General features: G+C 37.2%; 1 protein-coding gene across 2 annotated transcripts in view; it reads right to left on the reverse strand.

Moving 5' to 3' along the window:
• LOC136866002 (c-Myc-binding protein homolog) overlaps positions 1-19,333 on the reverse strand; it is a 133,933-nt gene that overhangs the window by 61,021 nt on the left and 53,579 nt on the right. For both annotated transcript variants that reach the window (XR_011017905.1, XM_067142611.2), the window contains exon 3: positions 6,383-6,650. Coding sequence is in view for 1 of the 2 variants with exons in the window: in XM_067142611.2 (XP_066998712.1) it covers positions 6,389-6,650 (262 nt within the window). In the remaining variant the exon portion in view is untranslated. The remainder of the gene's footprint in view (positions 1-6,382; positions 6,651-19,333) is intronic.

Raw genomic sequence — 19,333 nt, forward strand, 5'->3', positions numbered from 1 at the left:
TACTTCCTTTAAGACTTCATTTCCTAATTTAATATTTCCTGCATCACCTGCCTTCGTTCGACTGCACTCCATTACTTTTGTTATGGACTTATTTGTTTTCATCTTGTACTCCTTACCCAAGACTTCATCCATACCATTCAGTAGCTTCTCAAGATCTTCAGCAGTCTCAGATAAAATTAATATATCATCGGCAAATCAAGGTTTTGATTTCCTCTACTTGGATTGTGATTTCCCTTCCAAATTCCTCTTTAATATCCTTTAATGCCTGTTCTTTGTAAACACTGAAAAGGAGGGGGGACAAACTGCAGCCTTGCCTCACTCCTTTCTGGACTGCTGCTTCCTTTTCAAAGCCCTCGATGCTTATCACTGCAGATAGATTTTTATACAGATTATAATAATTCTTCGTTCTTGGTATCTGATCCCAATCACCTTCAGAATCTGAAACAGCTTGGTCCAATCAACATTATCAAATGCCTTTTCTAGATTTACGAATGCCATGTACGTGGGCTTGTCCTTCTTGATTCGATCCTCTAAGATCAGACGTAAAGTCAGGATTGCTTCACGTGTTCCTACGTTTCTTCCGAAGCCAAATTGATCTTGTTTTTCCATTCTTCTGTACATAATACGTGTTAAAATTTTGCAGGCATGAGATACTAAACTAATGGTGCAGTAGTTTCCACACCTGTCAGCACCGGCTTTCTTGGGAATAGGTATAACAACATTCTGCCAAAAATCAGATGGGACTTCTCCTGTCTCATAAATCTTACACACTAAATGGAATAACCTTGCCATGCTGGTTTCTCCTAAGGCAGTCAGTAATTCAGAGGGAATGTCAATTCCAGGTGCCTTGTTCCTATTTAGGTCAATCACAGCTCTGTCAAACTCTGACCTCAAAATTGGGTCTCCCATTTCATCAGCATCAACTGCTTCTTCTTGTTCCAGAACCATATTATCTACATCTTTACGTTGATACAGCTGTTGGATATGTTCCTGCCATCTTTCTGCCTTGTCTTCTTCCCTAGAAGTGGCTTTCCATCTGAGCTCTTAATATTCATACACCTAGATTTCCTTTCTCCAAAGGTTTCCTTCATTTTCCTGTATGCAGCATCTACCTTTAGCAGGACCGTACAACCTTCGACATCCTTGCACTTCTCGTTCAGCCATTGTTCCTTAGCTGCCTTGCACTTTCTATGCACTTCATTATTTAATCGCCTATATTCTTTTCTGCCCTCTTCATTTCTAGCATTTTTGTATTTCTGTCGTTCATCAATCAGGTCTAGTATCTCCTGAGTTGTCCACTGATTCATAGTTGTTCTTTTCTTCCTTCCTAACGTTTCTTCAGCAGCCCTACTGACTTCATTCATGACAATCCACTCTTCCTCTACTGTGTTTCCTTCAGTCTTTTCATTTAGCCCTTGTGCAACATGTTCCTTGAAACAATCCCTCACACTCTTTTCTTTCAACTTGTCTAGATCCCATCTCCTTGCATTCCTTCCTTTCTTCAATTTCTTCAACTTCAGATGGCATTTCATGACCAACAAGTTGTGGTCAGAGCCCAAGTCTGCTCCTGGGAAAGTTTTGCAATCCAACACCTCATTTCTGAATCTCTGCCTAATCATAATGAAGTCTCCAGGTCTCATCTACGTATACAGCCGTCGTTTGTGGTGTTTGAACCAGGTATTGGCAAGGACTAAATTATTATCAGTGCAGAATTCAACCAGCCGGCTTCCTCTTTTGTTCCTTTATCCCAATCTGAATTCTCCTGCTGTATTACCTTCTCTTCCTTGGCCTACCACTGCATTCCAGTCTCCCATCACAATTAGATTCTCGTCACCTTTTACATATTGTATTAAATCTTCTCTCTCTTCATATATTCTTTCGATTTCCTCATCATCCGCTGAACTAGTAGGCGTATAGACCTGCACTATTATGGTGGGCATTAGTTAGCTGTCTATCTTGACGACAATAGTTCTTTCGCTATGCTTACCCGCTGCCCTATTATTCATTATTAAACCAACTCCTGCATTTCCCCTGTTTGATTTTGTGTTGATAATGCGGTAGTCGCCTGACAAAAAATCCTGTTCTTCCTGCCAACGTACTTCGCTTATACCAACTACATCTAACTTTAGTCTATCCATCTCCCTTTTCAGATTCTCTAACTTACCACAACAATTCAAACTTCTAATATTCCACGCTCGGACTCGCAGAAGGTCAGTATCCATCTTCCTGATGATCGCCCCCTCCCATGTAGTCCCCACTCAGCGATCCGAGTGGGGGACTAGTTTACCTCGGGAATATTTTACCCGGGAGGAAGCCATCGTCAGTATATCTTTCATACAGAGAGAGCTGCATGTCCTCGGGAGTTAGTTACGGCTGTAGTTTCCCGTTGTTTTCTGTAGCAGTATCAACACAGCTAAGCCATGTTGAGTATTATTACAAGGCCATATCAGTCAATCATCTAGATTTCCACCCCTGCAACTTCCGAAAGGCTGCTACCCGCCTTTTTATCTCATTAATTCCTCTGATGAGGTTGACGTCAGGAAGGGCACGCAATTATAAAAACATGCTACGAAGATTCATCTCACTTCATACTCGACCCCGTAGAGAAAAGGGGAAAACGTTTCACATTCTCATATTATGCAATACTGATATAAAATAAATTAATGGGCAGTCATTTGTCTCTGCCAGTTGAGCAGTAGGCCTACCACACAATAAATCTGAGTAAACCTGACTACTGCTTTCACCCGAATTATCGTCTTGTGCCGCCAACTTCCCTGCTACCAGCATGTCACCATTCCAAATGATGTCATCTTCACTGCCATCTTGTCAGCCATGCACTGCAATCGAGAGGACTGCAGGTCACGTCCCTTTAAAAATAGTTCTGTTCCCGACTATAGAGTCCAAACAGTGAAATCTATTCCCAAATGTTTTCTGGAGATGGTCTCTGATATTCCTAGTTGGTGTATATGTAGCAGAAGCCACTCCTTCTGAATAAAGCCGTGCTGTAGAAAGTGTGCCAAACCACCAGCTGATAAAACTAGCGTATATTACAAATTGTACTTCCGAATGTTTCCGGAAGCATTCTTTGGATAACCGCGGCTGTTGAAAGCCAGACCCTTATTTTTAAATATATTTCATAGCATCAGGATTTACCTGAACATCTGTCATGAGATAAGAGAGACCGCATTGTTTAGGTTAGGTATGCTATCAAGTGCCCGGATAGTGCCAGAAGTTTCATGACAGAAAGAATGAAGATAAATAACAGGAAAGTTTGCTGCATTTATGGATATCTACAGGTGTGGCGGTAATACGTTTTATTATCACGTTTAATTTCATACGTCCGTTGTCTCCATTTTTCATTAACGCACAGTATGTTTTGTTTGGCATATCTGAAAATCGTTAAAAGTGGGGATGTAAAATCAATATTATTATTATTATTTGTTAGGTACATTGGCAAGTAAAACAATCGTTATGATTGGATTGTTTTCATCATGTTCTAAACTTACTTCTCTCATTAAATACCTATATTGGCCTGAGTTACGAGATATTAAACGATCACTTTGTTAATGATCTCGCCTCATATGTTAATAGCAACAATCATGAATATTTCTCAATAAAGTAAACTCATTTCTACATCCCGAGGTAGTGCAGCTCTTTTTAGACACACCCCCCCCCCCCCCCCCAGTGGAGGTTACATTACCATTTTTACTGCATATAAACCTTTCTGGCATTCGTAAATCTCTGGCAGTATGGTGCCGGGAATCAAACTCAGGCTTCCGAGAATGGCAGCTAATTTGTGCTAACCATTGTGCTGGCAGACATTCTTCAAAACACAGACATATATAACATTGCATGCTTGCAATGCGGGAGTCGGACATGAAACTATTGACCTATTTGTGCGAAATCATCACAGCTGCAGTAGGCTACAGACATTTTTTAACTACAAAACACACATGTACCGTATGTCTTCGACATGTTTTCATTGCGTGGGTCGTACAGACGAAACTATTCAAAAATTTGTGTCATCAGGGTTGCAGTAAAGCTTGTACTCGATTTGAATCATTGTTCTCTGACGAATTACGTTGGGAGTCTTGTGTGCAAGCTTTATTTTTTATTCATTTTCTAATAAGCGAGGGGTTATAATACACGAGTAAATATGGTAATTTAGGTTGCCTGAAGTGGAGATTGTCAAATACAAAACAAACCTAATAAATATAAGTAAATGAATTTGCCGATACCAATGTCAAAATACACTGGGGAAGTTTTGAGTGAAATACCTCTCTGAAGTTAATTCTTGGTCTAAAAGAAAGAATGTGTCTGTCTTTAGAATGACCAGAAATATCTTAACAGTGTAGAAGGCAACATCAGGATTAGGTGGGGAGAAACATAAAACTCTGTAGAAAGTGCACAGTGCCTCTTCCCTTACCATTCAGCCAACGTCAATTCAAAACACACATGTACCGTATGTCTTCGACATGTTTTCATTGCGTGGGTCGTACAGACGAAACTATTCAAAAATTTGTGTCATCAGGGTTGCAGTAAAGCTTGTACTCGATTTGAATCATTGTTCTCTGACGAATTACGTTGGGAGTCTTGTGTGCAAGCTTTATTTTTTATTCATTTTCTAATAAGGAAAACTAATGTAAAAACATACCATGTACAAAGCAAACTTTTTTTCAGCATGAATAAAGACCAGTCATCCACCCTAAGAAATAAATCACTCCATTACCACCTCTAACTTTCTGTGGCTTATTTCATGAGTATGTGGGTGATCCTGAAAGAGAAATCGACATGTGAATATAAATACACATTATGAAGTTACAGAAGTTTTTGCTTTTATTTTCTGGTACACTCTTATAACATGAATATTCACCACCCATAAAAATCTCTTAAGTCTCATGCAAGAAAACAATGCATGGAAAGAAAGTACTATAAATTTCATTCACGTGGTGAAGAACTCTACTACAGTTATTACTTCTCCTGTGGAGAGTGAAGTAAAAGTAATAAGAAGCTTTAAAAAGCTGTATACCTGCCGAAAACATTCTGGGAAGTTATCTTACCTGAATATAATTTACCATAAATAATTTAGCAATTTATTCCTTGTGAAGTTATCTTACCTTGATATAATTTACCACAAATAAACCTTGCATTAGTTTGCTTAGTAAGATTGCAGATTCCAGTGCATGCTCTTGATGTTTGTTGCCAGGTTGTAACAAGTCAAACACCTTTCTCAGAATTCATCAGCCCTCTCTCGACTATACTGAATGCAAGCTGCAATAATATAAAAAGGCGTATAAATAACAAACATTTGCCATAAACCAGAAAGAATACAGACAGAATGCAAATAGTGCCACCATGAAGCCAAGAATAACATCTGAACAATGTGCTACTGTTAGGTTAATCATGAGAGTAAAAGTTTGGTTAAATTTTGTCTGAATCACATTATGTTAGAAACTTATCACAGAAACAAGATTCAAATACTTAACCTCACCAATTTAGCAACTCTTGTTAGAATTGCTGCTTCGCATCTTCTTATTCCTCATCTTCCTAAACTTTCAGTTCCTCGTAAATGTTAACGATATGATTCCTGAAATGAGCTTTTTAGAGAAGATGACTTCGTTTTGTTTTTTGAGGGTGTTCTTAGATATTTTTCTTTTTTCTTGGACATCTCAATGAAAATTTAAATACAAATTAGATGAAATAACACCACTGACTCCTTTTGTTAAACACATTATTCGAACATGCCACGATTCTTTGTTCTTCATAACACCGTAACAGATTTAATCTTCAAGAAAAAGAATATACTACTCAAATTCATTGCGAAGTGCACCAGTAGAGACTTATACGATACAATGACAGTAGTTTTTCATCGCACAACTCACGGCAGATAATGCCAACAAGCAAGCTGAAAGGTAACTGCAAGATGTATCAGCAAACAGGGTTCCTACACACTGTATGGTTGGCGACGCCGAATGCAATCCAACAGTTAGAGAGTAACTATAAATCACTACGTTTAGTAGTAATAGGGCAAAAATAGTAGTTGCTTTCTTAAGGACTACAGGTATGTGAAACCTGGTATCCATGTATACTGTAGAGTACAAGATACAAACTACTGGAGGAGGACGACTAAGAAAGCCAATCCCATAAGTAGGTAAAAGGCAAAGAAGAAAAGAAGACAACATAATACAAAGGAAGAGAAATCCAATAAGTAATATATAAAATCAAGAATTTAAATTACTAATTAGGAAAAATTTTTGAATGACATGAACAATAAGAGTATGATACAAAATTATAATTCATTTCATAACGCCTCACCCCAAACCTACTTCAATTTTACTGAAGATACTTAACATTGCTACATATTTTGACAATTACACAATACCTGTTTTCACTCTGCAGATTCCACTGGTGGTTCTTCACCACCTTCAGGCTCAGCTTCGGGTGGTGGCTCTTCAGCAGCCTGCAGTTCACCTTCTGGTGGAGCATCCGGAGGCACTTCATCACGTGGTTGAGCTACCAACTGCTCTTGCAGAAGAGCAATTTCTGCCTTCAGTTGCTCTATTGTCGCTAAAGCTTCAGCCAGTTCATTCTTTGTTGCTTGAAACTCTGCTTCGTCGGGACGATTATCGCCTAAACACTTCCGTACATAACTGCGGTAAAATTAAGGACAATAATTCTGTTATGATGAATTAAGAGGGAGGAACAAGACACATGAAATATTCATCATTAAGGGATGACATTTCTAGCGAATTCAATCCGTGAAACTTGTATCTTTATACTGTAAGTGCAAATGGCATGGATAAGGTCAAGTATACAAGACTGTCATAACAAATTGTTAATTGTTGGCTGTTTAAGGCCCTCAAAATGATTCTTTGAGGAACACTCGTATGTTAATTACAACAGTCAATTTTCACCTTCAGTTCAAGCTGCTATAATCAAGACTTCAACCAATGTTCTTTGTAGTTAATCCAAAAATTAGATAGTTAAGGAACAGAGAAAAATTCTTTCACTATGTGACATGCAAAAAAATGTTTTAACATGGATATTTCTGTAGTCAATCATCCATCCACTTTAACCAGATTCTTTAATACAGTGGAATTTTGATTATCCAAATACATACATACATCATTATAGACCGTTATGCCTTTCAACGTTCAGTCTGCAAGCTTCTGTGAATTTACTAAATGTCGCCACAATCCTCTACTTGCAATTAGTGCTGTGACCTCATTTAGTTCTATACTTCTTATCTTTAAATCGTTAGAAACTGAGCCTAACCATCGTCGTCCTGGTCTCCCTCTACTTCTCTTACCCTCCATAACAGAATCCACTATTCTCCTAGGTAAACTAGCCTTCATTTAAACCGCAGTGGTTTGTATAAGTTAGGAAATTTGTTCGGAAGGGTAATAAGGAGGTACATTCAGGGAAACGGCATGGCCTAGGGAGCGGTGATAAAGGAACAGGGAACTGGAAATCAAGTAGGGATGACATAAAATTGTTAGTGTTGAACTGTAGAAATATTGTAAGGAAAGGAATAGAATTAAGTAATTTAATAGATATATATTTACCAGATATTGTAATAGGAGTTGAATCATGGCTGAGAAATGATATAATGGATGCAGAAATTTTCTCACGGCACTGGAGTGTGTATCGTAGAGATAGGATAGGAAGGGTGGGAGGGGGAGTGTTCATTCTGGTGAAAGAAGAATTTGTAAGCTACGAAAAAAGTTAAAGATGAAACACATGAAATTCTAGGTGAAAGGCTCATTTCTAAAGATAATAGGCAACTTGATATATTTGGTGTGTACAGATCGGTAAAGGGTAGCACTGACGCGGATTCGGAATTATTTGATAGGATAGTCAGCTATGTGGGAAACTATATGGAAAGAAATGCGATTGTAGCGGGAGATCTGAATTTGCCAGATGTCAATTGGGAAGGAAATGCGAACGACAAGAAGCATGACCAACAAATGGCAAATAAGTTAATATGGGAAGGACAGCTGATTCAGAAAGTGATGGAACCAACCAGAGGGAAAAATATCCTGGATGTGGTGCTGATAAAACCAGATGAGCCCTATAGGAAAACTGAAGTAATAGATGGTATTAGTCATCATGAAGCTGTTTTTGTGGTAGTTAAAAATAAATGTGATAGAAAGGAAGGTCTTAAAAGTAAGACTGTTAGGCAGTACCATATGGCTGATAAAGCAAGCATGAGGCAGTTTCTAAAAAGTAGCTATGATCGGTGGAAAACGGTAAATAAAAATGTAAACAGACTCTGGGATGGGTTTAAAGAAATTGTTGAGGAATGCGAAAACAGGTTTGTACCATTAAGGGTGGTAAGGAATGGTAAAGACCCACCTTATTATAATAGAGAAATAAAGAGACTAAGAAGGAGGTGCAGACTGGAAAGAAAAAGAGTTAGAAATGGCTGTGGAAGTAAGGAGAAATTGAAGGAACTTACTAGAAAATTGAATCTAGCAAAGAAGGCAGCTAAGGATAACATGATGGCAAGCATAATTGGCAGTCATACGAATTTTAGTGAAAAATGGAAGGGTATGTATAGGTATTTTAAGGCAGAAACAGGTTCCAAGAAGGACATTCCAGGAATAATTAATGAACAAGGGGAGTGTGTATGTGATGATCTTCAAAAGGCAGAAGTATTCAGTCAGCAGTATGTAAAGATTGTTGGTTACAAGGATGATGTCGAGATAGAGGAGGAGACTAAGGCCAAAGAAGTAATAAAATTTACGTATGATAACAATGGCATTTACAATAAGATACAAAAGTTGGAAACTAGAAAAGCGGCTGGAATTGATCAGATTTCTGGGGATATACTAAAGACAATGGGTTGGCATATAGTACCATATCTGAAGTACTTATTTGATTATTGTTTGGTCGGAGGAGCTATACCAGATGAATGGAGTGTTGCTATAGTAGCCCCAGTGTATAAAGGAAAGGGTGATAGACATAAAGCTGAAAATTACAGGCCAGTAAGTTTGACATGCATTGTATGTAAGCTTTGGGAAGGCATTTTTTCTGATTATATTAGACATGTTTGTGAAATTAATAACTGGTTCGATAGAAGGCAATTCCGTTTTAGGAAGGGTTACTCCACTGAAGCTCAACTTGTAGGATTCCATCAAGATATAGCAGATATCTTGGATTCTGGAGGTCAAATGGACTGTATCGCGATTGACCTGTCTAAAGCATTTGATAGGGTGGATCATGGGAGACTACTGGCAAAAATGAGTGCAATTGGACTAGACAAAAGAGTGACTGAATGGATTGCTATATTTCTAGAAAATAGATCTCAGAGAATTAGAGCAGGCAAAGCTTTATCTGACCCTGTAATAATTAAGAGGGGAATTCCTCAAGGCAGTATTATTGGACCTTTATGTTTTCTTACATATATAAATGATATGAGTAAAGGAGTGGAATCGGAGGTAAGGCTTTTTGCAGATGATGTTATTCTGTATAGAGTGATAAATAAGTTACAAGATTGTGAGCAACTGCAACGTGACCTCGAAAATGTTGTGAGGTGGACAGCAGGCAATGGTATGTTGATAAACGGGGTTAAAAGTCAGGTTGTGAGTTTCACAAATAGGAAAAGTCCTCTCAGTTTTAATTACTGCGTTGATGGGGTGAAAGTTCCTTTTGGGGATCATTGTAAGTATCTAGGTGTTAATATAAGGAAAGATCTTCATTGGGGTAATCACATAAATGAGATTGTAAATAAAGGGTACAGATCTCTGCACATGGTTATGAGGGTGTTTAGGGGTTGTAGTAAGGATGTAAAGGAGAGGGCATATAAGTCTCTGGTAAAACCCCAACTAGAGTATGGTTCCAGTGTAGGGACCCTCACCAGGATTACCTGATTCAAGAACTGGAAAAAATCCAAAGAAAAGCAGCTCGATTTGTTCTGGGTGATTTCCGACAAAAGAGTAGCGTTACAAAAATGTTGCAATGTTTGGGTTGGGAAGAATTGAGAGAAAGAAGAAGAGCTGCTCGACTAAGTGGTATGTTGAAATAATAACATTAAGTTATTTATTAGACCACCTAATCAATACATGTAAGTGGTATGTTCCGAGCGGAGAGATGGCGTGGAATGACATTAGTAGACGAATAAGTTTGAATGGCGTTTATAAAAGTAGGAAAGATCACAATATGAAGATAAAGTTGGAATTCAAGAGGACGAACTGGGGCAAATATTCATTTATAGGAAGGGGAGTTAGGGATTGGAATAACTTACCAAGGGAGATGTTCAATAAATTTCCAATTTCTTTGAAATCATTTAGGAAAAGGTTAGGAAAGCAACAGATAGGGAATCTGCCACCTGGGTGGCTGCCCTAAATGCAGATCAGTATTGATTGATTGATTCTTCATTCACCTCACATGACCCCACCACTGAAGCCAGTTTATGCGTACAGCTTCATCCATCGAGTTCGTTCCTAAATTAGCCTTTATCTCCTCATTCTGAGTACCCTGCTGTCATTGTTCCCATTGGTTTGTACCAGCAATCATTCTCGCTACTTTCATGTATGTTACTTCCAACTTATGAATAAGACATCCCGAATCCACCCAGCTTTCACTTCCGTAAAGCAAAGTTGGTCTGAAAACAGACCGATGTAAAAATAATTTGGTCCAGGCGCAGACTTCCTTCTTACAGAATACTCTTGATCACGACTGTGAGCTCACTGCATTAGCTTTACTGCACCTTGATTCAGTCTCACTATATTACCATCCTGGGAAAACACACATCCTAAATACTTGAAATTATCAACCTGTTGCAGCTTTGTATCACCAATCTGACATTCAAATCTGTTGAATTTCTTACCTACAGACATCAATTTAGTCTTCGAAAGGCTAATTTTCATACCATACTCATTGCGACTATTTTGAAGTTGCATGATATTAGACTGCAGGCTTTCGGCACAATCTCCTATTAAGACCAAGTCGTCAGCATAGGCCAGACTGCTTACTACATTTCCACCTAACTGAATTCTGCCCTGCCACTTTATACCTTTCTGCAGATGATCCATTTAACTACGAACAGCAAAGGTGAAAGATGACAACCTTGTCTAACCCCTGTAAGTACCCTGAACCAAGAACTCATTCTACTATCGATTCTCACTGCAGCTCAATTGTCAACATAAAAGCCTTTGATTGATTTTAATAATCTACCCTTAATCCCATAGTCCCCCAGTATGGCGAACATCTTTTTCCCTCAGTACCCTGTCATATGCTTTCTCTAGATCTACGAAACATAAACACAACTGTCTATTCCTCTCGTAGTATTTTTCAGTTACCTGGCACATACTGAAAATTTGATCCTGACAGCCTCTCTGTGGTCTGAAACCACACTGGTTTTCATCTAACTTCCTCTCAACAACTAATCGCACCCTCCCTTCCAAGATGCCAGTGAATACTTTGCCTGGGACACTAATCAATGAGATACCTCGATAATTGTTGCAATTCTTCCTATTCCCTTGCTTATAGATAGGTGCAATTATCCTGCTTTTGTCCAATCTAAAGGTACCTTACCGACACTCCACACTAATCTTATTATTCTATGAAGCCATTTCATCCCTGCCTTCCCACTATACTTCACCATTTCAGGTCTAATTTCATCTATTCCTGCTGCTTTATGATAATGGAGTTTATTTACCATCCTTTCCATTTCCTCAAGCGTAATTTCACCAACATAATTTTCCTCCTCCCCATGAGCTCCATTGTTCGCGACACCACCATGAAGATTTCCTTTTACATTCAGAAGAGTTTAAAAATATTCCTTCCACCTGTCCAGTGATTCCCTGGGATCTATTATGAGTTCACCTGAATGACCCAACACACGGTTCATTTCCTTTTTCCCTCCCTTCCTAAGATTCTTTATTACTGTCCAGAAAGGTTTCCCTGCTGCTTAACCTAGCCTTTCCAGGTTGTTACCAAAATCTCCCCACGACTTCTTTTTGAATTCAGCAACTATATGTTTCGCTCTCTTTCTTTCATCGAAATGGGTTTTTTTTTTTCTAGTGGCTTTACGGCACACCGACACAGATAGGTGTTATGGCGATGATGTGATAGGAAAGGCCTAGGGGTTGGAAGGAAACTGCCATGGCCTTAAGGTACAGCCCCAGCATTTGCCTAGTGTGAAAATGGGAAACCACGGAAAACCACCTTCAAGGTTGCCGACAGAGGGATTCGAACACCCACTATCTCCAGGATGCAAGCTCACAACCACGTGGCCCTAACCGCACGGCCAACTCACCCGGTATATCCAAATGTCAGTCATCTGAAGAGTCAAGTATCTCAGCCTACATTTTCTAAGTGTTGGATTCTTCTGTTACTTTTTTTTTTTTTACAGTACATATAGTTTGTAAATGTATTTATTCAAAATAAGTTTGGACAGACAGAAGAACCTAACAGTTATAAACTGACTGAGCCCAAACTGAAAGGAGATGGCTCCAGATATTTCTATTTACAAAATTCTTTAAAATGTGCAGAATAAATTCTAGTCAGCAGAAGAAAAAAATAAAAATAATAATAATAATAATAATAATAATAATAATAATAATAATAAATAAAAAAATGGCTCTATAGTGCAGCAGAGTAATGAATTTACGGAAGCAGACATTGATGAATAAGTTCCTACAAAGTGATGCTGATCTAGATTTTCAATGCGTCCAGGATAATCTTCTCCGTGCAAGTCTCCATTTCCCTTTTATCTTGCCTTCTATTATTAGTTGAACTGAATTGAAGAAGAATTTAAAATATCACATTCACAGAATTATTACAAAATTTTTAAAAAACACTTGACAAAGTATGAAGCCCCAACCTTATTATTACAAGATGAAAATGTTGTATTAGCCAACAACAATCACAACAATGCACAAATCCTGACTAAATATTTCAAAATACCCCTAAATTGTGAAGAACCAACTGAACAGAGTTCCTTCACTTAGATGTCAATACAGCAATAACAACCCCAACAGAGATTATAAACCCTCCTACAATAAAGGAAGTTTACACAGCACTGAATGACATGAATTTCAGAGTACCTGGAGAAGATCAGACCTTTGCAGAAATTTGGAAAAATGCTGGAAGTTCAGCAATAATTCTCTTTCATCAACTAGTCAACATCTGGATTACAGATAAATTCCTGGAACATTGGACAACAGCCATCATCCATCCACTACATAAAAAAGGGGACAAAACAGACCCTAATAACTACCGAGGGATTTCACACCTGGACATTATTTATAAAATTTTTCTCCACAATTATTCTCAATAGAATTAAATTACAACTTGACAATGAACTAGGAGAATGTCAAGCAGTTTTCAGCCCATGGAGGAGTTGCCCTGACCAAATTATGAGTCTCAAACTGAAAATAGAAATAGAGATATGGTGATAACTAGGGCTCGGATGTTTAAGACCTAAAAATTGCCCAAATAAGCAAACAAATATGACCTCAAAAGTGACAAAATATGACTTAAAAATTACGAATTATGACTCGAAAATGATTAATCTAAATATGGCTATTTTATAAAATAAGTTATAAATCAAAACAGCAATTCCTTTGGCATATTAGTTAACTGAATTCTTTATTATTACTTCCATATAAATTTTCTGAATATACATGTTTAGCAGTTATTCACAGTCTATTGTCTTCAATTCACTTATCAAACATTTGTGAATACATGCCCACAAAGTACTAAGTTCGCGAAGATTATCAGATCTCACAACATTTTAAAAGTCAAAACACGTTTACACCCTTCTTTGGTGGTTTGAAATACGAGTAAACTAGAAATCAATCTTTTTTTTAAAAAATATTTTGGAATGTTTAAGCCCAGATTACATTAATATTGCTCAAATGCGTTAAGGTTTAAATTGAGCACCACAAAAGAAATTAAGCAGATGCCTTTCGATACATTATGGTAGGGCGACAGGGCAATTAGTTCAAACTCACATAACTGTTTCATTCTTCTCCGTGGGTGGTATGGAAGTGTATGACAGGATTCACCTGCAAAGCATCAGGCGCGAAAGACCTCCGATTATCATCTTGTAAGAAGAGAAGCTCCTTTCTACGTCACCAGACATTATTGGTGCATATTGAAATAATATTAAATCACTGCTGTCGAGTATGCACTCATCTTGAAATGTACTGGTACCTTCTCCTCTAAGAGCATAATTTATCTTGCACACAAAGCGAAAATCATCACTTCGATTAAGCACGTTTTGAAGTTTCCGTTTTACATAGATTCCAACTATTGCATAGGATTGTTGTGCTGAAAGTTCAACACTTCTCGCAATTTCAATACTTATATGAATTTCTCAGTTAACAGCTTCTAAACGAGAAATTGCACTCAATATAATTCCAAAGTTCAACTTAATATATGCCAGACTTTCTGACAAACTGTTGGAAAACAATTCCTGCACAATCTTGATAGAAAAGGCAGAGTAAACTTGTATTAACTACAGATGGAATACGGGAAAGCAGTTTTGTGAATACTAGTTCTCATTCGGAAAGTTGACGATTTTGCACAGCTACAGCTGTCGCCAAACCACTGAAATATGACCGAAATATGATGATTCTACGAAAATAGCTCAAAATATGACCTTATGTTATAAAATAGCCAAAATATGCATTTATATGACAAATGAAAATCACTTAATTGTGAGGATAATCACCTGATTTGCACCAAAATCCAATCAATCAAGGCAAAAAATAAAGTATCGATTAGGTGGTTTTTAAATTAATTTGTTGATCGTACTCATCAAGAAGTGGACGGCTTGCAATACAAAATGCAATCAGGCGAGAAAATAGAGACAAAGAAAAAATATGACCTTGTCCTAAACATCCGAGCCCTAGTGATAACTTTTATAGACTTCAAGAAGGCCTATAATTGTATTTGCAGAAAATCTTTATTAAAAATTTTACAACACATGGGATTACATCCTAAATTAGTAAATATGATAAAATTAACACTTACAGAGATCAAATCAAAAGTGAAGTTCAGAGGCAAATTATCAGACCCATTCGAAGTAACTACTCGGTTACCATTACTATTTAATTGTACACTACAAATGGTAATGCGAGAATGGTTTAGTAAATGCCCTCCAAGTATTAAAATAGGTAGGAAAATTCAAACAAATTGCCTTGGTTTTGCAGATGACATGACATTACTAGACAAGGATTGAGATGAAGCAAAAACTCAAATATAAGAGCTTCACACCACTGCAAATAAAACTGGCCTTAAAACATAATTTGAGAAAACAGAAATCATGCTCCAAAAACCCAACACCATTACAAGACATACATATTAACAGTACTAAAATTAAAATTGTAACAATTCAAATACCTAGGTGAGTTAATAACAAATAATTTAAATGAAAACCCTTCAATTCAGATAAGGGCAAACAAGTTATCTAAGGCACAAAAATGAACATGGGAAACTTACAAAAAGAAATGCTTATCCATTAATGTAAAAATCAAACATTACAATACAGTCATAAAGCCAGAAGCCACATATGCCGCAGAAACATTATTCCATTTAAATGAACAATCCAAAACTGACAGATTACAGAAGACTGAAAGACAAATTGGAAGAACTTGTATCAATAAAAGCTATCAAAAAGATGGGCAATGGCAAATAGTACCTAACAACGTTGTATATCAGAAATAAGAAACTATTACTGATACCATGTGCAAGAAAAGACTAGAGTACTTTGGCCTCATCCTGAGAATGCCAGATTCGCCACTTCTGAAACAGCTAGAAATGGTAATGCTTCAAAAAATACTACAACTGGATGTAGATGGATAAAAGAATTAGGAAGGATTTGAAAGAAATTGGACTTAAACCCAATGACACTATGGATAAGAAAAAAATAAATACAACACTTAAAAATATGACTTTCCACTTTACACTCACAAAGAAGAAAATCCCAATTAGGATATTCTCTACAAAGAAAGGGCAAGAGTATCAACACGTATGAAGAAGTACTGCCTGGTGCAGGTCTTTCTATTTGACACCCATAGGCAACCTGCACATCTGGATGTGCGATTATGATAATGATAGGTAGGGAGAGGGTGAAACCCAGTGTGCGTACAGTCTACTCATGTCGAATAACACCACGGGGACTGTTCAAGACTTAGACTGTTGGTTACAAGGATAATGTCCAGATAGGGAAGGTGAGTAATACTAATGAAGTATTAAAATTTACCTATGATAACAATGACATTTACAGTAAGATACAAAAGTTTAAAACTAGAAAAGCAGCTGGAATTGAGAATATACTAAAGGCAATGGGTTGGGATACACTACCATATCTGAAATACTTATTTGATTATTGTTTGGTTGAAGGAGTTATACCAAATGAATGGAGAGGTGCTATAGTAGCCTCTGTGTATAAAGGAAAGGGTGATAGACATAAAGCTGAAAATTACAGGTCAGTCAGTTTGACATGCATTGCATGCAAGCTTTGGGAAAGCATTCTTTCTGATTATATTAGACATTGCACGTTATAAACTTCACATTAGAGCCTGTATTGTCAAAGTATCAACTTGTGAAAATTTGGATTTTATAATTCCACCTTTACGATACTATAATTGTCTTTATTAAAAAGACTACATTAAATTACACTCGTGAAACATGTTTCGTCCTCTTATAGGACATCTTCAGTCAAAAATACAAATACATAACATTAAAAATAAGGTGAGGACACATTGAAATAAGTAAATACAAAGTCTTTGTATCCTGTGACACGGCGTGATGGCATCTTGTCAATCTTCATGTTCACGCCGCACCATTTTAACATTGAAGAATGACAAGACGCCATCACGCCGCGTCACAGGATACAAAGACTTTGTATTTACTTATTTCAATGTGTCCTCACCTTATTTTTAATGTTATGTATTTGTATTTGTGACTGAAGATGTCCTATAAGAGGACGAAACATGTTACACGAGTGTAATTTAATGTAATCTTTTTAATAAAGTCAATTATAGTATTGTAAAGGTGGAACTATAAAATCCAAATTTTCACAAGTTTATATTAGACATGTTTGCGAAATTAATAACTGGTTTGACAGAAGGCAGTTTGGGCTTAGGAAAGGTTATTCCACCGAAGCTCAGCTTGTAGGATTTCAGCAAGATATAGCAGATATCCTGGATTCAGGAGACCAAATGTACTGCACTGCGATTGATCTATCTAAGGCATTTGATAGGGTAGATCATGGAAGACTACTGGCAAAAATGAGTGCTATTGGACTAGAAAAAAGAGTAACTGAATGGGTGGCTATATTTCTAGAAAACAGAACTCAGAGAATTAAGAGTAGGCAAAGCTTTATCTGACCCTGTAATAATTAAGAGGGGAATTCCTCAAAGCAGTACTATTGGACCTTTAGGTTTTCTTGTAAAGAAGTGGAATCAGAGATAAGGCTGTTTGCAGATGATGTTATTTTGTACAGAGCAATAAATCTTCCAAGATTGTGAGCAGTTGCAGGGTGACCTCGATAGTGTTGTGAGATGGACGGTGGGCAATGGTATGATGATAAATGGGGTTAAAAGTCAGGTTGTGAGTTTCACAAATAGGAAAAGTCCTCTCAGTTTTAATTACTGCATACATGGGGTGAAAGTTCCTTTTGGGGATCACTGTAAGTACCTGGTTGTTAATATAAGAAAAGACCTTCATTGGGATAATCACATAAATATGATTGTTAATAAAGGGTACAGATCTCTGCACATGGTTATGAGAGTATTTAGGGGTTGTAATAAGGATGTAAAGGAGAGGGCGTATAAGTCTCTGGTAAGACCCCAACTAGAGTAGGGTTCCAGTGTATGGGACCCTCACCAGGATTACTTGATTCAAGAACTGGAAAAAATCCAAAGAAAAGCAGATCGATTTGTTCTGGGTGATTTCTGACAGAAGAGTTGTGCTACAACAATGTTGCAAAGTTTGGGCTGGGAAGAGTTGGGAGAAAGGAGACGAGTTGCTTGGTTAAGTGGTATGTTTATAAATGCTTACAATATAGTAATTATTTCAATCCACCTATTCAGTACATCTTTCATTCCAGCAACACTCTCCATTATCATTTCATTTCATCTGTCAGTCATTAATCATTGCCCCAGAGGAGTGCAACAGGCCTCGGCAGCCAGCAATCTTCAATAAGCATTGTAAATCTCGATTCAATACAGACCATAATGAAATTCTTAATATTAAACAATTCCTATCCTCGCCACAAGATGGGGGCTTCATTCATTCCATCCCTGACCCAGTCAATGACTGGAAAACAGGTTGCAGATTTTCTTTTCTTACTTAACCCTTTCGTGGCCAGTGGGTGACCTGATTCCCACATTTGATTTGTGCTGCTACCTGGTGTGGACATCAGAAAATCTATGAAAAAATTTTCCTCGGGTTTATTTGCAGTTTCTAGGTTGGTGGACATGTTTGTTTACATGTGTGTAGTGTAATGACTGCCAACAGCGTGCATGTTTGGGAAATAAAGTGATTTTCTGCACCAGAAAGATGGATATTAGTAATTCTAAGCTATTTACGTTATCATAAATTATTCTGTAGTGCTTCAGACATAGATTGAGCATATTTTTGTCTCAGTATGGGCAAATAAATAGGATCTATGTAAAGGTGAAACACAGGAAAGTTTTTCATATTACCAAGATTACTCATCTCAAGAATTATTTTATTTTATTTTATTTTATTTTACTATGTTACTGAGTTCCAGAATTTCCATGAAAAATAAAATGTAATGTATTAGTAGCTTGTTTCATGACAAATAAAGTGTTCAGATTACCTTTCCAAAATATAATTGTGGATCTATTATTCATTTGGCTTTCACTTTGTACACCCCTTATTCTACCTGAAATTATGGTTACAGCTGTATTCAGTGTAAATTAGTTATACTTTTGTGTGGTATAAGATAAATGCACATATTCACATTCTATGTCCTGATTTTTGTGTGCTAGCATTTGGTTATTGGGAAGTATAGTTCCCACATTTGTGTCACTTAGGCATACTGACAGCCATTGGGATATATAGTTCCCACATATTTTCTTCACAGTTCCAGTGTTTGAATTTTTTTTTTAAATAGCCTCTCATTCTTTGAGATTCCATCACTACAAAAGTAAGTTTAGTTCCCTAAAATTCATTTCTTAAATAAATTGGCCACGAAAGGGTTAAGAACAACTAAGAAGTAAGTCAGAGGTAGAACAATGCAGATCTGAATAACTGGGACCAACTGAAGGAGGACCTAGTCAGGTCAGCCAGTGAACTCGCCAATCCCTAACAAGAAAATAGAATCACATGTGATGGACTAAAGAAGGAG

Source organism: Anabrus simplex, chromosome 3, assembly GCF_040414725.1.
Source record: "Anabrus simplex isolate iqAnaSimp1 chromosome 3, ASM4041472v1, whole genome shotgun sequence".
Classification (NCBI taxonomy): Eukaryota; Metazoa; Arthropoda; class Insecta; order Orthoptera; family Tettigoniidae; genus Anabrus; species Anabrus simplex.